This window comes from Oncorhynchus mykiss, chromosome 18, assembly GCF_057628025.1.
Source record: "Oncorhynchus mykiss isolate SJ-2025 chromosome 18, ASM5762802v1, whole genome shotgun sequence".
Taxonomy (NCBI): domain Eukaryota; kingdom Metazoa; phylum Chordata; class Actinopteri; order Salmoniformes; family Salmonidae; genus Oncorhynchus; species Oncorhynchus mykiss.
In genome coordinates this window covers 72,850,583-72,876,572 of record NC_143039.1, presented here as the reverse complement: position 1 = coordinate 72,876,572, position 25,990 = coordinate 72,850,583, and the positions used below count along the sequence as shown (strand labels likewise).

At 41.7% G+C, this 25,990-nt stretch overlaps 1 protein-coding gene across 1 annotated transcript; it reads right to left on the bottom strand.

The window, feature by feature from the left end:
• Positions 1-570: 570 nt before the first annotated feature.
• LOC118941205 (transmembrane protein 170B-like) lies at positions 571-25,990 on the bottom strand. Its single transcript, XM_036953557.2, has 3 exons — positions 25,618-25,990; positions 7,766-7,936; positions 571-1,558 (listed from the first exon to the last, which is right to left on the bottom strand). Exons 1-3 carry the CDS (start codon positions 25,775-25,777, stop codon positions 1,428-1,430), a joined length of 462 nt encoding a protein of 153 aa, XP_036809452.1. The 5' UTR covers positions 25,778-25,990; the 3' UTR covers positions 571-1,427.

The window sequence follows — 25,990 nt, the reverse complement described above, 5'->3', positions numbered from 1 at the left end:
CTGTGCCTTTAACAGTAAATCTGCACCACAACACAGAGACAGAAACCCTTCCAAGATATACTATATCTTAACTATTCTCAAGCAGCCATACAGCTACTACCAGGACATTAACTTCAGTTAAGACAATAGTTTACCTCCATAAAACTCTGTAAGAACCAGGTGGTGAAAGAATCCCCAACTCTGACCCTCTCCAGACAATCTTCATGGCCAGAGTTGCTATTGCCTCAGAGTATGTTGGACAACCTGGACGGGTCTAGACATGAATGAACAAAAGGTCAAACAGAGATGGTGGTTCTATCTCCTTAGTAACCTTGAACTACGGCACCTGAACGACTTTCCCTATTCAGACACCTTTTTAGGTAAACAAGGGGGGATCGCCAACATTTAGAAAGTAGAAAGGCTTGAGCCATTTGTCATGTTCTTTCTTTCTTTCCCCTAAAAAAGAAACATGTGTTGTCAACAGAAACACTGCTGCGGTAGTCAAAGAACTTTACAAGAAGGAATAGTTATAAAGATGTCCACAGTCAGAAGAACCAGCTGTTTTGTGGTTGTGTTTTTAACACTGAAAGGTAGTTCGGTTGACATCCTGTCTGGCATCCTCTCTGAGAGGTCCATCTCTGTTCTGGCCATGGCCCTCATCAGCATACCCTGGCACTTCAAGGACCATAGGCTATTAAGTGTACAATTAAATACAGGTTGTTGTCGTTTTTCTTTACTGTAAAAAAACAAATGTGGGGGGTTTTCCCACTACAAGTGCATCAGAAAACCTTCAAGGAGAGTCTGTGGAGATGGCCATGAAAGCATCTCTCTTGACAACACTGGAGGTAAGTCCCAGAGGCCATTGGCACATAGAACTGACAATTCTGAAAATACCCAAGACATTGCCTTCGGTCCAGGATGTGGTTTCACTGACTCGACACTTGACGGAGGCTGGGGACATCGCCACCTGGTGGGGAGCCTTTTGAAGTGCTTCTTGAACACAGAGAACTGAGACCTGCATTGACGTCCCATGTCGTACTGCAGCAGAGGGGGATCTAGTGAGGGCAGCAGTGGCAGAACACAGCCACCGGTGGGGGGGGGGGGGGGGGGGGGGGGTACTATCTCTTCGGCATCCCTCCCTAAATGTCTGCAACTGCTGGGACACCACAGTCTTCAGCTAATTGACTGTGTTTGTTTTCCTCCAAATACAACATGAAGTTCACTGACACCACAGTTCACCCATTGGCTGTGTTGTTATCTGTCGCTGGCGAGTGTAACTGGTAGGATGTGAACCATGGTCTCCCACACGTGCCCAGTCGCTCCCTCCTCTCCTGTGTGTGTGTGTGTGTGTGTGAGTGTGTGTGTGTGTGTGTGTGTGTGAGTGTGTGTGTGTCTATCTATCCATCCGTCAGTGAGTCTCTGTCCATCTGTGTGGAAGGGTCATCTCTTCAGAGGGTGGCCAGTATGCGTGAGAAGGAGACGAGGACAGAGAGGGTGGTCTGGCCCACTCCAAACACCAAGGCCTGGAGAGGGGCCATGTCCTTCCCTGCCACCCTGTACACCCCCGCCACCGCCGCACCTGGGAAAGAGACACACCCACATACAGATTGTCATTAATATGAGTATTACCACACATATCCTAACATACCAGTCAGTCGAGCCTTGTCGACTGCACCCCAGATTGTTCAATAGCATTTCAGTACTGATAAAAACACAAAGAAAAATGACTCTCGGGACTCCTTATTCTCAGCCTGTCCTCGTATCCCTACAGCTCCGTACTGGAATCTAATGTTGTGACTTTAGACTCTCCCACATGGACAGTTTTAGAAGAAGCATTAAAAGATTTCCCTTTGTAAGCTGACCGTATATTTTTTATTCTTTATTTAACTAGGGCAAGGCTGTTAAGAACAAATTCTTATTTACAATGACGGCCTAGGAACAGTGGGTTGCTTGTTCAGAGACAGATTTTTACCTTGTCAGCTCGGGGTTTCGATCTAGCAACCTTTCGGTTAGTGGTCCAACACTCTAACCACTAGGCTACCTGCCGCCCCACTAGGCTACCTGCCACCCCACTAGGCTACCTGCCGCCCCACTAGGCCACCTGCCGCCCCACTAGGCCACCTGCCGCCCCACTAGGCCACCTACCGCCCCACTAGACCACCTGCCGCCCCACTAGGCCACCTGCCGCACCACTAGGCCACCTGCCGCCCCACTAGGCCACCTGCCGCCCCACTAGGCCACCTGCCGCCCCACTAGGCCACCTGCCACCCCACTAGGCTACCTGCCGCCCCACTAGGCTACCTGCCACCCCACTAGGCTACCTGCTGTATTAATACATGGCTCCACACAGTCAGTGGGGGCATGAGTGAGAGTCTGCACACATACTGTGTTTACTCACCCCTGGATGTGGCACCCTACTACCTACATACTGTAGAGTCCTACTACCTACATACCGTAGAGTCCTACTACCTACATACCGTAGAGTCCTACTACCTACATACCGTAGAGTCCTACTACCTACATAGAGTCCTACTACCTACATACTGTAGAGTCCTACTACCTACATACTGTAGAGTCCTACTACCTACATACTGTAGAGTCCTACTACCTACATACCGTAGAGTCCTATTACCTACATACTGTAGAGTCCTACTACCTACATACTGTAGAGTCCTACTACCTACATACTGTAGAGTCCTACTACCTACATACTGTAGAGTCCTACTACCTACATACTGTAGAGTCCTACTACCTACATACCGTAGAGTCCTACTACCTACATACCGTAGAGTCCTACTACCTACATACCGTAGAGTCCTACTACCTACATACTGTAGAGTCCTACTACCTACATACCGTAGAGTCCTACTACCTACATACTGTAGAGTCCTACTACCTACATACTGTAGAGTCCTACTACCTACATACTGTAGAGTCCTACCACCTACATACCGTAGAGTCCTACTACCTACATACTGTAGAGTCCTACTATCAACATACTGTAGAGTCCTACTACCTACATACTGTAGAGTCCTACTACCTACATACCGTAGAGTCCTACTACCTACATACTGTAGAGTCCTACTACCTACATACTGTAGAGTCCTACTACCTACATACTGTAGAGTCCTACCACCTACATACCGTAGAGTCCTACTACCTACATACTGTAGAGTCCTACTACCTACATACTGTAGAGTCCTACTACCTACATACTGTAGAGTCCTACTACCTACATACTGTAGAGTCCTACTACCTACATACCGTAGAGTCCTACTACCTACATACCGTAGAGTCCTACTACCTACATACCGTAGAGTCCTACTACCTACATACTGTAGAGTCCTACTACCTACATACCGTAGAGTCCTACTACCTACATACTGTAGAGTCCTACTACCTACATACTGTAGAGTCCTACTACCTACATACTGTAGAGTCCTACCACCTACATACCGTAGAGTCCTACTACCTACATACTGTAGAGTCCTACTATCAACATACTGTAGAGTCCTACTACCTACATACTGTAGAGTCCTACTACCTACATACCGTAGAGTCCTACTACCTACATACTGTAGAGTCCTACTACCTACATACTGTAGAGTCCTACTACCTACATACCGTAGAGTCCCACTACCTACATACTGTAGAGTCCTACTACCTACATACTGTAGAGTCCTACTACCTACATACTGTAGAGTCCTACTACCTACATACTGTAGAGTCCTACTACCTACATACTGTAGAGTCCTACTACCTACATACTGTAGAGTCCTACCACCTACATACTGTAGAGTCCTACTACCTACATACTGTAGAGTCCTACTACCTACATACTGTAGAGTCCTACTACCTACATACCGTAGAGTCCTACTACCTACATACTGTAGAGTCCTACTACCTACATACTGTAGAGTCCTACTACCTACATAGAGTCCTACTACCTACATACTGTAGAGTCCTACTACCTACATACTGTAGAGTCCTACTACCTACATACTGTAGAGTCCTACTACCTACATACTGTAGAGTCCTACTACCTACATACTGTAGAGTCCTACTACCTACATACTGTAGAGTCCTACTACCTACATACTGTAGAGTCCTACTACCTACATAGAGTCCTACTACCTACATAGAGTCCTACTACCTACATAGAGTCCTACTACCTACATAGAGTCCTACTACCTACATACTGTAGAGTCCTACTACCTACATACTGTAGAGTCCTACTACCTACATACCGTAGAGTCCTACTACCTACATAGAGTCCTACTACCTACATACTGTAGAGTCCTACTACCTACATACTGTAGAGTCCTACTACCTACATACTGTAGAGTCCTACTACCTACATACTGTAGAGTCCTACTACCTACATACCGTAGAGTCCTACTACCTACATACTGTAGAGTCCTACTACCTACATACTGTAGAGTCCTACTACCTACATACCGTAGAGTCCTACTACCTACATACTGTAGAGTCCTACTATCAACATACTGTAGAGTCCTACTACCTACATACTGTAGAGTCCTACTACCTACATACTGTAGAGTCCTACTACCTACATACTGTAGAGTCCTACTACCTACATACCGTAGAGTCCTACTACCTACATACTGTAGAGTCCTACTACCTACATACTGTAGAGTCCTACTACCTACATACTGTAGAGTCCTACTACCTACATACTGTAGAGTCCTACTACCTACATACCGTAGAGTCCTACTACCTACATACTGTAGAGTCCTACTACCTACATACTGTAGAGTCCTACTACCTACATACTGTAGAGTCCTACTACCTACATACTGTAGAGTCCTACTACCTACATACTGTAGAGTCCTACTACCTACATACCGTAGAGTCCTACTACCTACATACTGTAGAGTCCTACTACCTACATACCGTAGAGTCCTACTACCTACATACCGTAGAGTCCTACTACCTACATACCGTAGAGTCCTACTACCTACATACCGTAGAGTCCTACTACCTACATACTGTAGAGTCCTACTACCTACATAGAGTCCTACTACCTACATACCGTAGAGTCCTACTACCTACATACCGTAGTGTCCTACTACCTACATACTGTAGAGTCCTACTACCTACATACTGTAGAGTCCTACTACCTACATACTGTAGAGTCCTACCACCTACATACTGTAGAGTCCTACTACCTACATACTGTAGAGCCCTACTACCTATATACTGTAGAGTCCTACTACCTACATACTGTAGAGTCCTACGACCTACATACTGTAGAGTCCTACTACCTACATACTGTAGAGTCCTACTACCTACATACTGTAGAGTCCTACTACCTACATACTGTAGAGTCCTACTACCTACATAGAGTCCTACTACCTACATACTGTAGAGTCCTACTACCTACATACTGTAGAGTCCTACTACCTACATACTGTAGAGTCCTACTACCTACATACTGTAGAGTCCTACTACCTACATACTGTAGAGTCCTACTACCTACATACTGTAGAGTCCTACTACCTACATACTGTAGAGTCCAGTCCTACTACCTACATAGAGTCCTACTACCTACATAGAGTCCTACTACCTACATAGAGTCCTACTACCTACATACTGTAGAGTCCTACTACCTACATACTGTAGAGTCCTACTACCTACATACCGTAGAGTCCTACTACCTACATACTGTAGAGTCCTACTACCTACATACTGTAGAGTCCTACTACCTACATACCGTAGAGTCCTACTACCTACATACTGTAGAGTCCTACTACCTACATACTGTAGAGTCCTACTACCTACATACCGTAGAGTCCTACTACCTACATACTGTAGAGTCCTACTACCTACATACTGTAGAGTCCTACTACCTACATACCGTAGAGTCCTACTACCTACATACTGTAGAGTCCTACTATCAACATACTGTAGAGTCCTACTACCTACATACTGTAGATTCCTACTACCTACATACTGTAGAGTCCTACTACCTACATACTGTAGAGTCCTACTACCTACATACCGTAGAGTCCTACTACCTACATACTGTAGAGTCCTACTACCTACATACTGTAGAGTCCTACTACCTACATACTGTAGAGTCCTACTACCTACATACTGTAGAGTCCTACTACCTACATACCGTAGAGTCCTACTACCTACATACTGTAGAGTCCTACTACCTACATACCGTAGAGTCCTACTACCTACATACCGTAGAGTCCTACTACCTACATACCGTAGAGTCCTACTACCTACATACCGTAGAGTCCTACTACCTACATACTGTAGAGTCCTACTACCTACATAGAGTCCTACTACCTACATACCGTAGAGTCCTACTACCTACATACCGTAGAGTCCTACTACCTACATACTGTAGAGTCCTACTACCTACATACCGTAGAGCCCTACTTCCTATGTGACCTGGTCAAGAAGTAGTGTACTATGTAGGGAATAGGGTACCATTTAGGACGCAGTTTTTCTCTCTCACTCCCTACAAGTTAGTCCCGCCTCTCTCTCACTATACGTCATTAGGACCATCGCCATGGAAACGGTCAGAACTGAAGAGGGTCTCAAATGTCCAACATGTCTTGAGTTCAATAAAAATACACATATGTTTTAGATACAAATGTTATTTTGAGTCAACAACAAACAACGATGTCAAGACAAGGGACAGCGGAAGAGATTAGCCTATGAAATGGCTCAAGGTTGTTGATGTCTGACTGTTGCCGGTCGACCACTACATTCCCTCACCTTCTATCACTCTTGGCAGGGGGTTGCTGCTGCTACAACACGGTACCTGCTTTTAGCTGTTTTAAGCATACCCACAATGCACAGTCAATAGTTTGCTCTCTCTGCGAGCTTCCATAATAATAACAAAGTGGTCTGTTCTATTCCTGGCTTGGCTCTGTGATTGAGTGTTTCATCCTGGCCTGTCATCAGGAGCTCCAGTCCTAGTCCACGTAGCTCACAAACAGCGCCCCAAATGGCACCCTATTACCAACAGATGTAGGATCTTAATTTGATCACCCTGTTGCAGGATAACTTTCATGATTTTTTTTTTTTTTTACCTGTAGTGTATCTGAGGTTTAAAAATGGGTTTCTGAAGTTTGTCATTTCCACACTGCAATTTCAGACTTGATTTTCCCTTACGAAAAATGCATCAACCTTACAAAAATGTACATGAATTATAATCCACATAATCATTTCCTGTTGCTGCAGGATTATTTTCCTGCTGTAGCAAACTGGGTCACAATAAGATCTAACATCTGTATTAGGCACACTGCTTTGACCAGAGCCCTATGGCCCCGATCAAATGTAGTGCACTAGGTAGGGAATAGGGTGCCATTTAGGATACTAATTTAGGATACCAAGGTCTATTTACACATAGACGCAGTACTATGTACCACTCTTCAGACAGAATGATGATATTTGGGCTAAAGATGTTGGGCATGTGTAGAGAGGACAATTAGATAGAAAGCCAGACAGACGGAGAGATATGCAGATCGATAGACAGAAAGAGGGCAGGAGCCAGACAGACCTATCGACAGACAGACACAGAATGGGTGGTGACAGAGAGGCAAAATGCAGACAGACAGACAAACAGGAAAAGGGCACGCAGACAGACAGACAGAGGACAGACAGACAGACAGACAGACAGACAGACAGACAGACAGACAGACAGACAGACAGACAGACAGACAGACAGACAGACAGACAGAGGGGGGTGGCATACATAAGCTGGGACAGACAGACACACACTCAACATCTTCCAATGACTCACTGGTGATGACCCCTCCAACCAGGGAAGTCAGGAAACCCAGACTGACCAGGACCAAGGTGATGAGGCGACCCCTCTTGTGGCGCTGCAACATGACCAACATGAGCAGGCCCATCGCCCCGTGGACCAAGAGAGAGGAGAAGAGACACCACAGGAACACCCAGTACCACATCTCTGAGAGAGAGGGGGAGGAAAGACAGAGATTAGTGGTTAGACACAGCTCTGGAGATGGGCGGCAGGCGGCAGGTAGCTTAGTGGTTAGAGAGTTGGACTGGGAACCGAAAGGTTGCAAGATCGAATCCCTTGAGCTGACAAGGCCCCTGTCGTTCTGCCCCTGAACAAGGCAGGTAACCCACTGTTCTTAGGCCGTCATTTAAAATAAGAATTTGTAATTAACTGACTTGCCTAGTTAAATAAAAAACATGGAAACACAGACCAGTGGTTAGTTAGACAGCTCTGCAGGCCTACTGGAAAAAGGTGTGGTTAGAAAAGATGAGCTTGCATAATTGAACTATTAACCCCATTAAGGCATTAAGAGTACATGGCCTTCATCGTACTCTAAATATAAAACAGAGGATGTGGTTTAAGACACATCTCTGAACAAACATCCACAGGAAGCAGTTCCGGGTCAAACCTCAGCAGCTGTATTATTATATCTGAGAGAGAACAGCAGCTGTATTATTATATCTGAGAGAGAACAGCAGCTGTATTATTATATCTGAGAGAGAACAGCAGCTGTATTATTATATCTGAGAGAGAACAGCAGCTGTATTATTATATCTGAGAGAGAACAGCAGCTGTATTATTATATCTGAGAGAGAACAGCAGCTGTATTATTATATCTGAGAGAGAACAGCAGCTGTATTATTATATCTGAGAGAGAACAGCAGCTGTATTATTATATCTGAGAGAGAACAGCAGCTGTATTATTATATCTGAGAGAGACAGCAGCTGCACACACCTTGTGCCTGGGCTCATGAGAAGGCAGCCAAGCATGCTAATACAATGTAAAAATACTAAATTGCATTTTTTAAATTTTTATTCAATGTACAATTGTAAGGCAACAAGTTGCAATAGGATTGTGAGTTTGATTGCTCAACAAAAATGTGTGTGCGTGTAAGCTTTGTTGAGCAAACTCACAACAAAATGCTTGTATGTGAAAATGTTGTGTAGCAAATTCACAACAAAATATTTTTTGAGCAAACTCACAACAAAATGTTTGTTGAGCAAACTCACAACAAAATGTTTGTTGAGCAAACTCACAACAAAATGTTTGTTGAGCAAACTCACAACAAAATGTTTGTTTAGCAAACTCACAACAAAATGTTTGTTTAGCAAACTCACAACAAAATATTTGTTGAGCAAACTCACAACAAAATGTTTGTTTAGCAAACTCACAACAAAATGTTTGTTGAGCAAACTCACAACAAAATGTTTGTTGAGCAAACTCACAACAAAATGTTTGTTTAGCAAACTCACAACAAAATGTTTGTTTAGCAAACTCACAACAAAATGGTTGTGTGAAAATGTTGAGCAAACAATCCTACTGTAGCTGGTTGTTTTATAATTGTACGTTGAATCATTATCTTTATTGATTTTTTGCGTGTAGACACCATGCAATAAAACAGGCTGCATTTCAAAACATTTCTAGCATTTCATATCCAGTAGCCATTCTGAAGGCTTACGAAGGGTATTACATTCATATCCAGTAGCCATTCTGAAGGCTTACGAAGAGTATCACATTCATTCAGGGAAGGATTTAAAAGCACTTAAATAACCATTTCAATTCACTGTTCTATCAAATTTGGACAAATTACTACAAAAACATTACAAAAATGGTCTGCACTCACAAGTCGCTCTGGATAAATCACAAAAAATGTAAATACCAAACATTCTCCTGCTCTGTCCCACCTCTAGAACTACTGTACTGTGTTCTACGTTACCCCAACGGAAACACCAACCTGGGACACATACATGGTACATACTGGACAAGTATCCCTTTTCACAAAGAACTCCTCCAAAAATATTGGACATTCCAACACTATGATGAATTGATTTCTCTCTATGTTCTAACATAGGGATTCCAACACATATCTGTCATTTCTAGTACATGACCAAGGTAGAGCACCTGCCAGAGTTATCGCTGGGAAAGAAAACATAGATGCTCTATGGAGAAACAGGGATGTCCCAATCTTATCATGTCCCAGAGAGAAACAGGGATGTCCCAATCCTATCATGTCCCAGAGAGAGGCTTGAGAGCCCAGCAGAGTGTCCTATTCACATTCTCTCCCTCCCCTCATCCCTTGTTATATTCCTTTTTCCTGACTCATGGAGACAAGCTTTGCATAAAGAGCTGTGGTCTTCTGGCCACATCACATTCACTCAGCCATCGAGTGGCCAGCTTGGCTCCGCTGTCACAGAGGCAAAGTGGATTGGACGTAAAATTGGACAGGATGTTTGGGGTGTTGGGAAGAGAATGTAAACTGCCTCTTCACAATTTTTTTAAGTCACACCCCCCCCCCCAAAAAAATATTTTGAGGTAGGGGGGAGTTTTACCCCGAGTTACCCTACAATTGACCCGTGTTACATTTAGCCCTACTCTCCCCTATGCACTCAGAGCAGTAACCATGCCGATGCTAAACACCCTGGGTTTAAAATGACGCCGTTCCCGCATATTTAGGAGTTGAGAAATAAATAAAGTAGGAACGTAAAAACTGTGATCTCCATTAAAACCGCTGGTTTTCCTGTGACTGCCAGAAGTGTTGACTGCTTGTCAGAATGCTTCAAACATATTTTACTAGGCAAGTCAGTTAAGAACAAATTCTTATTTACAATGACAGCCTACACTGGCCAAACCCAAACAATGCTGGGCCAATTGTGCGCTGCCCTGTGAGACTCCCAAAAACAGCTGGATGTGATACAGCCTTGATTCAAACCAGGGACTGCAGTGACACATCTTGCACTTAGATGCAGTGCCTTAGACCGCTGCGCCACTCAGGATCTAGGTAAAGAGATCAACTTTTAGGCTATGGGGTGGTCTGATTTTTCTATTCATTACTCACTTTGTTTGCAGAGGAAAAGTAAACGTGGACTGTTCTAGCATCTTCAAAGAGCACCTCTGCAAAAAAACACAGTTAAGAACGTTGCGCCAGTAATTGAAAGGTCGCTGGCTTAAAACCCCTGAGCCAACTAGGTAAAACATGTTTCGATGTTCCCTCGAGCAAGCCACTTAACCCTAATTGCTCCTGTAAGTCGCTTGTCTGCTAAATGTCTAATACATGTGCCAATGACCTGAATGTGCTGTCAACATGAACTATGTTATCTATAGCATATCCATTTAACCTTGTTCCACAACCTTCTGCCTCTGATATCGATCCAGCTGCCAGCTGTCATGCTGGGCAGAGAGAGAGAGACGTGACATAGGGCCCTTTGTGCTGCCTGGCTCTATGGTCTCAAGAGATCAGCCAGCTTAGTCAGCTCATACTGTTGAGACGAGACACAATACAGCCCCTATCTATGTTAGGGCAGGTAAGGGTCAGGACGGGAAACTGTAGGGCGAGGGAGAGTGATGTAGAAAGAGAGAGAGAGAGAGAGAGAGAGAGAGAGAGAGAGAGAGAGAGAGAGAGAGAGAAACACAGAGAACCAGAAAACCTTAAGAGCTTAAGCCTTCACTATGGTGAATCACTAAAACAATACAGAAATACACATTCTGCTACGCGAATGCAGTGGAAGCCAAGGTAAGTTGCTAGCTAGCATTAAACTTATCTTATAAAAAACAATCAATCATAATCACTAGTTATAACTACACATGGTTGTTGATATTACTAGTTTATCTAGCATGTCCTGCGTTGCATATAATCAATGAAATGCTGGGGGATGATTTAACAAAAGCGCATTTGCGAAAAAAACATAATCATTGGACGACTGTACCTAACCATAAACACCAATGCCTTTCTTAAAATCAATACACAGAAGTATATATTTTTAAACCTGCATATTTAGCTAAAAGAAATCCAGGTTAGTAGGCAATATTAACCAGGTGAAATTGTGTCATATCTCTTGCGTTCATTGCACGCAGAGTCAGTGTATATGCAACAGTTTGGGCCGCCTGGCTCATTGCGAACTAATTTGCCAGAATTGTACGTAATTATGACATACATTGAAGGTTGTGCAATGTAACAAGAATATTTAAACTTAGGGATGCCACCCGTTAGATAAAATACCGAATGGTTCCGTATTTCACTGAAATAATAAATTTTTTCGAAATGATAGTTTCCGGATTCGACCATATTAATGACCAAAGGCTCGTATTTCTGTGTGTTATGTTATAATTATGTCTATGATTTGATAGAGCAGTCTGACTGAGCGATGGTAGGCAGCAGCAGGCTCGTAAGCATTCATTCAAACAGCACTTTCGTGTGTTTTGCCAGCAGCTCTTCGCAAGCACAGCGCTGTTTATGACGTCAAGCCTATCAACCTAATGGCTGGTGTAACCGATGTGAAATGGCTAGCTAGTTAGCGGGGTGCGCGCTAATAGCGTTTCAAACGTCACTCGCTCTGAGACTTGGAGTGGTTGTTCATCCTTGCTCTGCAAGGGCCGCAGCTTTTGTGGAGCGATGGCTAACGCTGCTTCGAGGGTGGCTGTTGTCGATGTGTTCCTGGTTCGAGCCCAGGTAGGGGCGAGGAGAGGGACGGAAGCTATACTGTTACACTGGCAATACTATAGTGCATATAAGAACATCCAATAGTCAAAGGTATATGAAATACAAATGGTATAGAGAGAAATAGTCCTATAAATACTATATTAACTTAAACCTAAAACCTCTTACCTTGGAATATTGAAGTCTCATGTTAAAAGGAACCACCAACTTTCATATGTTCTCATGTTCTGAGCTTTTTTATATGGCACATATTGCAATTTTACTTCTCCAACACTTTGTTTTTGCATTATTTAACTTTTTATGGCTGCAGGGGCAGTATTGAGTGGCTTGGATGAAAAGGTGCCCATTGTAAACGGCCAGCTCCTCAGTCTCAGTTGCTAATATATGCATATTATTATTAGTATTGGATAGAAAACACTCTGAAGTTTCTAAAACTGTTTGAATTATGTCTGTGAGCATAACATAACTCATATTGCAGGCAAAAACCTGAGAAATTCCACTTCCTGTTTGTATTTTTTCTGGGGGTGGCAGATTTTCAACCAAGCTCTCATTGACATTACAGCGAGATATGGATGAGTTTTCACTTCCTACGCCTTCCACTAGATGTCAACAGTCAATGGAACTTTGTCTGATGACTCTAATGTGAAGGGGGGGTCGAAGGAGACAGGAAATAGTCACCACTGCCATGAGTTGACCATGCTTTCACTATGCGCGTTCACAGGGGAAGGACCTGCGTTCCACCGGTCATCTGAAGTCATTCTAATTCTCCGGTTGGAACGTTATTCAAGATATATGTAAACAACATTCTACAGATTGACTCAGTACATCGGTTGACATGTTTCTACTGACTGTTACGGAACTTTTAGACATTTCGCTTTGTGACTTTGGAATTGTTTACCAAATGCGCTAACCAAAGTAGCTAATTGGACATAAATAAACGGACATTTTCGAACAAATCAAGCATTTATTGTGGGCCTGTGATTCCTAGGACTGCATTCTGATGAAGTTCATCAAAGGTAAGGAAACATTTATCATGTTATTTTCTGGTTTCTGTTGACTCCAACATGGCGGCTAATTTGGCTTCTGTTCTGAGCTCCGTCTCAGATTATTGCATGGGTTGCTTTTTCCATAAACTTTTTTTGAAATCTGACACAGCGGTTGCATTAAGGAGACGTATATCTATAATTCCATGTGTATAACTTAACATGTTAATTATGAGATTTTTGATGTTTTGAAAATGGCGCCCTACACTTTGACTGGTTGTTGTCAAATCGCTCCCGCTAACGGGATTGATAAACCAAGTTAAACCAAATTAAACATGTTTCATTATTTATTTGAGGCTAAATAGATTTTTATTGATGTATTATATTAAGTTAAAATAAGTGGTCATTCAGTATTGTTGTAATTGCCATTATTACAAATAAATAAATACAAATCAGCAGATTAATCGGCTTTTTTTGGTCCCAATAATCGGTATCGGTGTTGAAAAATCATGATCGGTCGACCTCTAGTGTTGATGGTATACTAAATTAAATGATCAAATATACAGACCGCAAATTCAAATGGGCTCTTCTTAAACTCTAACATTATCCTTAGCCTGATCACCTCAATCCACAAAAGTGGAGACAAATTTGATTACTATGGAATATGTGTGAGCAGCAATCCTCTGCAGTATCAACAGCAGACTCCAACATTTCCTCAGTGAAAACAGTGACCGGAGCAAATGTCAAATTATCAAAATACGACACACCATGTACACACCCTGCACACCCTTACTGAAAAACAAACAAAACAAAAGCAAAGTCCTCTCATGCTTTGTTGATTTCAATAAAGCTTTTGACTCAATTTGGCATGAGGGTCTGCTATACATATATACAAAAACAACAAGTGTGCAGTTAAAATTGGCAAAAAACACACACGTTTCTTTCCACATGGCCATGGGGTGAGACAGGGATGCAGCTTGAGACCCACTCTCTTCAACATATATATCAATGAATTGGCGAGGGCACCAGAACAGTCTGCAGCACCCGGCCTCAACCTACTAGAATCTGAAGTCAACTTGCTGATGATCTGGTTCTTCTGTCCACAACCAAGGAGGGCCTACAGCAGCACCTAGATCTTCTGCACAGATTCTGTCAGACCTGGGCCCTGACAGTAAATCTCAGTAAGACAAAAATAATGGTGTTCCAAAAATGGTCCAGTAGCCAAGACAAATAATACAAATTATATCTAGATGCTTAAACATTAACACCACAGGTAACTTCAGGTAACTTCTACAAGGCTGCTATCTTCAAACATCTGCTATCTGAGCAGCTAACCGATCGCTGCAGCTGTACATAGTCTATCGGTAATTAGCCCACCCATTTTTACCTACCTCATCCCCATACTGTTTTTCTTTATTTTATTTTATGCTCTTTTGCACACCAATATCTCTACCTGTACATGACCATCTGATCATTTATCACTCCAGTGTTAATCTGCAAAATTGTAATTATTCGCCTACCTCCTCATGCCTTTTGCACACAATGTATATAGGCTCTCCTTTTTTCTACTGTATTATTGACTTGTTAATTGTTTACTCCATGTGTAACTCTGTGTTGTCTGTTCACACTGCTATGCTTTATCTTGGCCAGGTCGCAGTTGCAAATGAGAACTTGTTCTCAACTAGCCTACCTGGTTAAATAAAGGTGAAATAAAAATAAATAAAAAAATATGAGAGACAAGGCAAGAAGGGCCTTCTACGCCATCAAAAGAAACATAAAACTCAACATCCCCATTAGGATCTGTTATCGAACCCATTGCCCTCTATGGTTGTGAAGGATGAACCTGGAGAAGAGTCCCCTCAGCCATCTGGTTTGGGGCTCTGTTCACAAACACAAACAGACCCCACAGAGCCCCAGGACAGAAACACATTTAGCCTCAGCCAAATTATGAGAAGAAGAAAAAAAAGATAACTATTTGAAACACAGGAAAGAATCAACCAAAAAACAGAGCAAACTGAAATGCTGTCTGGCCCTAAACATAGAATACACATTGGCTGAATACCTGATCACTGTGATTGACCCAAAATTAAGAAAATCCTTGACTATGTACAGACTCAGTGAGCACAGCCTTGCTATTGAGAAAGGCCCCCATGAAGAGAGAGAAGACTATCTATATGCACGCTGCCCACAAAATGAGGTGGAAACTGAGCTACACTTCCTGACCTCCTGCCAAATTTATGACCACATTTGAGATACATATTTCCCACAGATCACACACACCCACATATCAAACATTGATAGTCTCCCATGAGAAAAGGGAAGGCCAGGCAGGCCAGCATAGGAAGACAGGGACAGGATACTGTAAAGAGAGGGAGTGATCTAGAGAGAGAGGCAGAGGCAGAGAGTCAAAGAGAGAAAGAAAGAGACAGGAGAGGCAGAGGGAGAGAGAGAGAGGCAGAGAAAGACAGAGAGGTAGAGAGAGGAGCAGAAAGAGAGAGAGAGAGAGAGAGAGAGAGAGAGAGGTAGGGAGAAAGATAGAGAGACGCAGAAAGAGAGAGATGCAGAAAGAGAGAGATGCAGAAAGAGAGAGAGATGGAAGGATAGAGAGGAGAGAGAAGGGCCATACCGGGCCCCCAAGAGAGTCACGTCACAGCCAGCCAACTCCGTTAGGATTCCACACAGTCCACAGGATGGCGCTAGCTGAGCATCTGTTGGCCAACCACACACCACTGCTCTGTCACGCCACTGGGACACAGATCCTTAGCAGCACCACTCTCTGCATGGGAATGTGTGTGTGTGTGGCTACGAGGGGTTGTCGAGGAGTCAAGGTTGTCTGTAGTAGTACAAGTGCTGTGTCATCTTCAGGCATGCAACCCCCCCCCCCATGTCAGCAGAATGTAGGATTATTCATGTGTGTTACACCACTAATCCCCTACCAGGGACCTGTGGGCCGCTGTCAGCAGTTTTTACAACATACGATGGGTCCCGGCTGGCCTTGTATGCCAACACAAGCATTAAACAGGATGGGGGAACACTTTATTAATTATAAACCGTTTATAAGGCATTTATAAAACCGTCTATAAGGCGTTTATAAACCCGTTTATGGGGCATTTATAAAACCGTTTATAAGGGGCGTTTATAAACCCGTTTATGGTGCATTTATAAAACCGTTTATAAGGCGTTTATAAACCCGTTTATGGTGCATTTATAAAACCGTTTATAAGGCATTTATAAAACCGTTTATAAGGGGCGTTTATAAACCCGTTTATGGTGCATTTATAAAACCGTTTATAAGGCGTTTATAGAACCGTTTATAAGGCGTTTATAAAACCGTTTATAAGGCGTTTATAGAACCGTTTATAAGGCATTTATAAAACCGTTTATAAGGCATTTATAAAACCGTTTATAAGGCATTTATAAAACCGTTTATAAGGCGTTTATAGAACCGTTTATAAGGCATTTATAAAACCGTTTATAAGGCATTTATAAAACCGTTTATAAGGCATTTATAAAACCGTTTATAAGGCGTTTATAGAACCGTTTATGGTGCATTTATAAACCGTTTATAAGGCATTTATAAAACCGTTTATAAGGCGTTTATAAACCCGATTATGGGGCATTTATAAAACCGTTTATAAGGCATTTATAAAACCGTCTATAAGGCGTTTATAAACCCGATTATGGGGCATTTATAAAACCGTTTATAAGGCATTTATAAAACCGTTTATAAGGCGTTTATAGAACCGTTTATAAGGCGTTTATAAACCCGTTTATAGGGCATTTATAAAACCGTTTATAAGGCATTTATAAAACCGTTTATAAGGCGTTTATAGAACCGTTTATAAGGCATTTATAAAACCGTTTATAAGGCGTTTATAGAACCGTTTATAAGGGGCGTTTATAAACCCGTTTATAGGGCATTTATAAAACCGTTTATAAGGCGTTTATAGAACCGTTTATAAGGCGTTTATAAACCCGTTTATAGGGCATTTATAAAACCGTTTATAAGGCATTTATAAAACCGTTTATAAGGCGTTTATAGAACCGTTTATAAGGCATTTATAAACCCGTTTATGGTGCATTTATAAACCGTTTATAAGGCGTTTATAAAACCGTTTATAAGGCGTTTATAGAACCGTTTATAAGGCGTTTATAAACCCGTTTATAGGGCATTTATAAAACCATTTATAAGGCATTTATAAAACCGTTTATAAGGCGTTTATAGAACCGTTTATAAGGGGCGTTTATAAACCCGTTTATGGTGCATTTATAAAACCGTTTATAAGGCGTTTATAAAACCGTTTATAAGGCGTTTATAAAACCGTTTATAAGGCGTTTATAGAACCGTTTATAAGGCGTTTATAAGGCGTTTATAAACCCGTTTATGGTGCATTTATAAAACCGTTTATAAGGCGTTTATAAAACCGTTTATAAGGCATTTATAAAACCGTTTATAAGGCGTTTATAGAACCGTTTATAAGGCGTTTATAAACCCGTTTATGGTGCGTTTATAAACCCGTTTATGGTGCGTTTATAAAACCGTTTATAAGGCGTTTATAGAACCGTTTATAAGGCGTTTATAAACCCGTTTATGGTGCGTTTATAAACCCGTTTATAGGGCATTTATAAAACCGTTTATAAGGCGTTTATAAACCCGTTTATAGGGCATTTATAAAACCGTCTATAAGGCATTTATAAAACCGTTTATAAGGCGTTTATAGAACCGTTTATAAGGGGCGTTTATAAACCCGTTTATGGTGCATTTATAAACCGTCTATAAGGCGTTTATAAAACCGTTTATAAGGCGTTTATAAACCCGTTTATGGTGCATTTATAAACCGTCTATAAGGCGTTTATAAAACCGTTTATAAGGCATTTATAAAACCGTCTATAAGGCGTTTATAAACCCGTTTATAAGGCATTTATAAAACCGTCTATAAGGCGTTTATAAACCCGTTTATGGTGCATTTATAAAACCGTTTATAAGGCATTTATAAAACCGTTTATAAGGCGTTTATAGAACCGTTTATAAGGGGCGTTTATAAACCCGTTTATAGGGCATTTATAAAACCATTTATATGGCATTTATAAACCTTTATGGCATTTATAAACCGTTTATAAGGCATTTATAAACCGTTATGGCATTTATAAACCCGTTTATAAGGCATTTATACAAACCGTTTATAAGGCATTTATAAAACCATTTATAACACATTTATAGAACCGTTTATAAGGCGTTTATAAACCCGTTTATAACACAAACCGTTATGGCATTTATAAACCGTTTATAAACCGTTTGCTCACCATGTATTAAACATGACTCCCACATGTGTAATGTTAGTAAGCTAGTTATTCAGACATGTATATTTAGTTCCTTTAACATCCTGTGTTGTGTGTTGGTTTTATCACTAGGTACTGCTGGAATGTCTACCAATGGCATACCCACCTTGTTGTGGCAAATTACACCGGTCCCTCAACACTTAGAAAGTATAAATAGCACTCACTTTTGATTAGAGATCGCAAAAATACTTTATTAATGATTATTAAATTGTTTATTAATGAGGGAGTAATTATTAATAAAATAAAATGGTAAACATACACTTTATAAAATGCTTAATAAATGGTTAATTATGGCTCCGTGTTACCGGGAAAGGCATTATGTTCCCATTCCACTGACAAGCGGTGAGCCTTGATTACAAAAGGCAAAGCCAGCCAGGCAGCTGTAGCTGTATGGGGGCCCCGAGGGACTGATGGGACAGAGCTAAACGGGATAGAGGAGAACAGAGCGAGAGGGCCACAGGGGAGCTGGGTTCACCCACTGCTATAGTCCTATCTCCTGCTTTGTGGGGAGAGAGGAGGAGAGAGATGAATCCCGGAGTAATACCACCACTGCTATAGGCTAGTCAGATATGAAAGACTGTGCTGTATGAGAGAATAGTAGAGATTGTTATGACTGCCCGGGGCCCCCTTACCCTCCACAGTTTTATGGCTGTCATAAAATACTCTGCTTCTGGGCTCTGTAGTATTCAGATTGGAATGTGACTTTGGAACACAGAGACACTTGGCCAAACTCAGACATCAAAAAGTTGAATAATTGAACAGTATTTCTGTATTCCAAACAGACAGTGGTCCATGGGCAATTAAGGGAACAGACATGTCGAGTTTGTTTAATTTGGTGACCTCATGAAGGACAGGAGAACACATTACTGTTTCTTTAGTTGTATACACTTCCCAATGATGGGGTTTGCATCCCATGAGCACAGACATTATACCCAAACGTCACGGAACGCCCCCTTTCCACAGAGTTAATAAAAGGACACATGACAAAATGTACATTTAGTCAAGAGAACGCAGGGATGGCTACCACTCTATAGACCAAGAAGACTAAGACGTGAGCCGGATGGTGCAAAATGGTTTAAATTACAACTCTACTGAAGGACAAGACCAGAGAACGTGGGGATCATCCCCACACTGAAATGGTTGTGAAATCTACAAACTAAAGACCAATTATTCAGTTTGCGGCTGTTTAAATACTTTAGCCTAGTAAACGCATCCGTTCGAACGACCGAAAGGTACTATGACGTATCCATTATAACAAGCTACAACTAGGAAAGACTTTGAGGACAAACCAGAGACAAACCAGACAAACCAGAGACTTTCTGTAGACTAACTATCCAGCAGATGGATCGGCGACCACTGAGAGAAACAACAAAGACATACACTCGTAAATATGTAAATTGTATTTTCGAATGAGCGACTATGCATGTTCAGAGAGTTAGCATTTCCATGAGCGTAGTCAACTGTATGTACATGCGTCCACTCTGAGTTTCCCGCTCTTGAACTGTCCCCACCCCTTTCCTTTGTCTACCAAGCTGTCATATCAGTTTCTTTGTATCATGTTAGTAACCAATGTATGACCTACTGTGTGTGTGTGTTTGTTTATGTAATTCTGGAATTGATTATAGTTGGTTAGTAAATAAATAATTAAGCCAATTTGTATATCGCTGAATCATGACTAGGGTTCGTGCAGATATCCAAGGGTTTGTGACATTCAGGAATGAGACTGATGAGGTAATAATACATTAATATAAGACACTGATGAGGTAACAATACATTAATAGAAGACTGTAAGATATGAAAATATCTGAGTTAATTTGGGAAATAGAGACTCTTTAAACATTGTCCCATGGTTCCCCAACTTCCTAGTTAATTAAAGTTTACATGATAAGTTTAATCACGTAAGAATAATTACACATAGAGAATTGATTTGATAATATAACAGTCTTCACATTTAATGATGTAGTGTTTCCAAGCGCGTGAATGAGAGCGCGTTCTTTGGTATTTTTCTCAAGTAAAGACAATAACGATTCTCCGTCTTAAATTTGATCATTTATTTACGTATTAGGGTACCTAAGGTTTGATTATAAATGTTGTTTGACTTGTTTGGAAAAGTTTATTAGTAACGTTTGGGATTCATTTTGTATGCATGGAGGGAAACTGGGTGGATTATTGACTGAAGCGTTCCAGCTAAACTTTTTTTATGGATATAAAGAAGGACGTTATTGAAAAAAATGACCATTTGTGATGTAACTGGAACCTTTTGGAGCGCCAACAGAAGAAGATCATCAAAGGTAAGGCATTTATTATATTGCTATTTCTGACTTTCGTGTCGCACCTGCCTGGTTGAAATATGTTTTTCCTGGTTTTGTATGCGGGGCGCTGTCCTCAGATAATCACATGGTGTGCTTTCGCGGTAAAGCCTTTTTGAAATCTGACACAGCGGCTGGATTAACAGGAAGTTAAGCTTTATTTTGATGTATTACACTTGTGATTATATGAAAGTTAAATATTTATAATACTGTAGTTTGAATTTCGCGCCCTGCAATTTCACCAGATGTTGTTTGAGGTGTCCCGCTAGCGGCATGCCTTTCCCAAAGAGGTTTTAACAGTGTCTTCAATAACCTTGACAATCAGAGCATATCAATTTGCTGCATGCAGTCTTTTCAACATTTTAAAATGGAAAAAATAGAAGAATGCATGTTTTTGTGCTTTGTTGAGAATAGAGAAGAAAATGGGAAGTTAAATTGCTGGTAGGACACAGAAGAACACATCCACAGGAAATCTCATTTTTTAAAGTACTAGAGTCTGTCTGTGGGCGACACTACTAGTATAAGGGAGATGTCTATCATAACATGAGGAGTCTACATTCAGAACTTCTCTAAGCTTCATCATCTTGTTTCTCATCTGATCAGGGATGTGAAACTGGGTGTCACTCCTCGGTTCCCTCACTACAGCAACTTTACTTCTGCAATACTTGTGCATGCGAGTCACTTCCCTGCCGAGTTAGCGTGATTAACCATAGATGTGCGCATGCGAGTCACTTCCCTGCCGAGTTAGCGTGATTAACCATAGATGTGTGCATGCGAGTCACTTCCCTGCCGAGTTAGCGTGATTAACCATAGATGTGTGCATGCGAGTCACTTCCCTGCCGAGTTAGCGTGATTAACCATAGATGTGTGCATAGCAAAGAGAACAGTTTATGACTAGGGTGGCTGGACTCTTTGAAAATGTTCAGGGCTCTCCTCTGACACTGCCTGGTATAGAGGTCCTGGATGGCAGGAAGCTTTGCCCCAGTGATGTACTGGGCCGTTCGCACTACCCTCTGTAGTAGAAGTCGGGTTTTTATAACAATCGGTAATCTGCCTTTTTTAACTCCGATTATGAACGATTACATTGCAATCCATGAGGAACCTGCATGGCAGGCTGACCACCTGTTACTCCACGAGGAACCTGCGTGGCAGGCTGACCACCTGTTACTCCACGAGGAACCTGCGTGGCAGGCTGACCACCTGTTACTCCACGAGGAACCTGCGTGGCAGGCTGACCACCTGTTACTCCACGAGGAACCTGCGTGGCAGGCTGACCACCTGTTACTCCACGAGGAACCTGCGTGGCAGGCTGACCACCTGTTACGCGGGTGCAGCGTCAAAAGGACCTTGCAAGGAGCCAAGGTAAATTGCTAGCTAGCATGAAACAACTGATCTTATAAAAAACTATCAATCTTCACATAATCACTAGTTAACTACATATGTTTGATGATATTACTAGGTACACTAGCTTGTCCTGCGTTGCATATAATCAATGTGGTGCCTGTTAATGTATCATCGAAACACAGCCTACTTCAACTTCGCCGAACGGGTGATGATTTAAAATCAATACACAGAGGTACATTTTTTAAAAGAAATTCATGTTAGCAGGCAATATGAACTAGGGAAATTGTGTGACTTCTCTTGCGTTCAGTGCCAGCAGAGTCAGGGTATATGCAACAGTTTGGGCCGCCTGGCTCGTTACGAACTGTGAACTAATTTGCCAGAATTTTACATAATTATGACATAACATTGAAGGTTGTGCAATGTAACAGCAATATTTAGGTTGCCACCCATTCGATAAAATACGGGACGGTTCCGTATTTCACTGAAAGAATAAACGTTTTGTTTTCTAAATACTAGTTTCTGGATTAGACCTTATTAAAGTGTTTATGTGTTTATTATATTAGAATGGAGTCTATGATTTGATATTTGATTTGATTGATTTGTGTTATGTTATAATTAAGTCTAATGATTTGATAAAGCAGTCTGACTGAGCGATGGTAGGCAGCAGCAGGCTTGTAAGCATTCATTCAAACAGCACTTTCCTGCGTTTGCCAGCAGCTCTTAGCAATGCTTGAAGCACAGCGCTGTTTATGACTTCAAGCCTATCAACTCCTGCGATTAGGCTGGCAATACTAACGTGCCTATAAGAACATCCAATAGTCGAAGGTACAGTGTTTATGAAATAGTAATGGTACAGAGAGAAATAGTTGACGCGTCATAATTCCTATAATAACTACAACCTAAAACTTCTTACCTGGGAATATTGAAGAACTGGGAATAATGAACCACCAGCTTTCATATGTTCTCATGTTCTGAGCAAGGAACTTAAACGTCAGCTTTTTTACATGGCACATATTGCACTTTTACTTTCTTCTCCAACACTGTGTTTTTGAATTATTTAAACCAAATTGAACATGTTTCATTATTTATTTGAGACTAAATAGATTGTATTTATGTATTATATTAAATTAAAATAAAAGTGTTCATTGTTCATTCAGTATTGTTGTAATTGTCATTATTACAAATATATATTTAAAAATCGGCCGATTAATCGGTATCAGCTTTTTTTGGTCCTCCAATAATCAGTATCGGTATCGGCGTTGAAAAATCATAAATCGGTCGATGTTCTTTAATGGAAGCCTCTCCAACATAATCAAGTTAGAAGCAGAAATTCCCCAGGGCAGCTGACTAGGCCCCTTACTTTTTCAATCTTTAAGTAAATCTTTGAGTAAAGCCAGTGTGTCTATGTATGCGGATGACTCAACACTATACATGTCAGCTACTACAGCGACTGAAATGACTGCAACACTCAACAAAGAGCTGCAGTTAGTTTCAGAATGGGTGGCAAGGAATAAGTTAGTCCTAAATATTTCTAAACTAAAAGCATTGTATTTGGAACAAATCATTAATTAAACCCTAAATCTTGTAATGAATAATGTGAGAATTTAGCAAGTTGAGGTGAATAAACTGCTTGGAGTAACCCTGGATTGTAAACTGTCATGATCAAAACATATTGAAACAACAGTAGCTAAGATGGGGAGAAGTCTGTCCATAATAAAGCGCTGCTCTGTCATCTTAACAACACTATCAACAAGGCAGGTCCTACAGGCTCTAGTTGTCACACCTGGACTACTGTTCAGTCGTGTGGTCAGGTGCCACAAAGAGGGACTTAGGAAAATTGCAATTGGCTAAGAACAGGGCAGCAAGGCTGGCCCTTGGATGTACACAGAAAGCTAACATTAATAATATGCATGTCAATCTCTCCTGGCTCAAAGTGGACGAGAGATTGACTTAATCACTACTTGTTTTTGTAAGAAGTGTTGACAACCTGAATGCACCGAGCTGTCTGTTTTAACTACTGACACACAGCTCGGACACCCATGCATACCCCACAAGACATGCCACCAGAGGTTTCGTCACTGTCCCCAAGTCCAGAAAATACTATGGGAGGCGCACAGTCTACATAGAGCCTTGGCTACATGGAACTCTATTCCACATCAAGTAACTCATACAAGCAGTAAAATATTTATTTACAAAAAAACACGATAAATATACACCTTAAGAACAGCGGGGACTGTGAAGCAACACAAACATAAGCACAGACACATGCATACACACACACACACACACACAATAACATACGCACTACACACACACACACATTCAATAACATACGCACTATACACACACACATTCAATAACATACGCACTATACACACACACACATTCAATAACATACGCACTATACACACACATACACATACAATAACATACGCACTATACACACACACACACAATAACATACGCACTACACACACACACACACACAATAACATACGCACTACACACACACACACACACAATAACATACGCACTATACACACACATACACATGGATTTTGTGTTGTAGAAATGTATTGTAATGTTTTTAAAATTGTATAACTGCCTTCATTTTTGCTGGACTCCAGGAAGAGTAATGGGGATCCATAATAAATGTGAATACAGCCTATTCAAGAGTTGGAGAAGATGTCACTAATTGCAGGTCATAAGTCGACTCAACACTTCACAGTGCAAAGTGCATTCACGCACCATAAAGATGAAATAACCGGTATAACAGATTGCTATTCATTTGATGATTCCAAGCATGGCATCATTTATATGGGAGTGTAACAATTTATGTTACACATTGCCAGGTGTTATTCTGGTGATAGGTCTACCATTGACAGGCGGATGCGTCCTGCGAACCAAGGTAGGCAACTGGTAGGCTATAAAGTATGGAGACCGAGAGACCAAACACCTCTGGTCAGTTACCAGTTCCCGGTAGATATTTCGTGCTGTGGATGCTATCCCTTTACAAATGAACGCGCACAGCAGTCCATGTCGCCCTGATGTCCGTAGCCTACAGTAGGTTAGTAGATATGGGCTACAACACTACATGTGTGTAGCCTACAACACAGGCAATTGGGTGAAGCGAGCCAGACCCTACACACAACGTTTGAAACGATGCCAAGTGTACGACATGGCTGTACACTGTACAGTAATAATGTGACATAGCCTACCTGTGAAATGTTGCAGCGTCGTGCCTTGTACCCAGAGGCTCAGCACTTGCTGCACTGATAGATTGACAGAAAAATCCCTGTTCATGTTTCTGTCGCCGCCGCGGCCGGGGTTCGCACCCCTCTTTGTCAAATGGCTGTACGTGGCTTTTGACGAAGACATCGAGGAGACCGGGGTGGCATGAGCTCGGAGGCGTTATCCCCCGGCGCGCACACCTCTACCGGTGCCTCTGTTTCGGCTTGACGTTGTTCATTTCCGCGCGGGGAAGGTAAGGGCCAACGGCTAGTCTGCTCGTGCTCATTCTCGGACGCAGCGGCGGATTTTTGGAGGCCATGATGAGGATGGGATGGCAGCGCGAGAGAGCATAGCGCACAC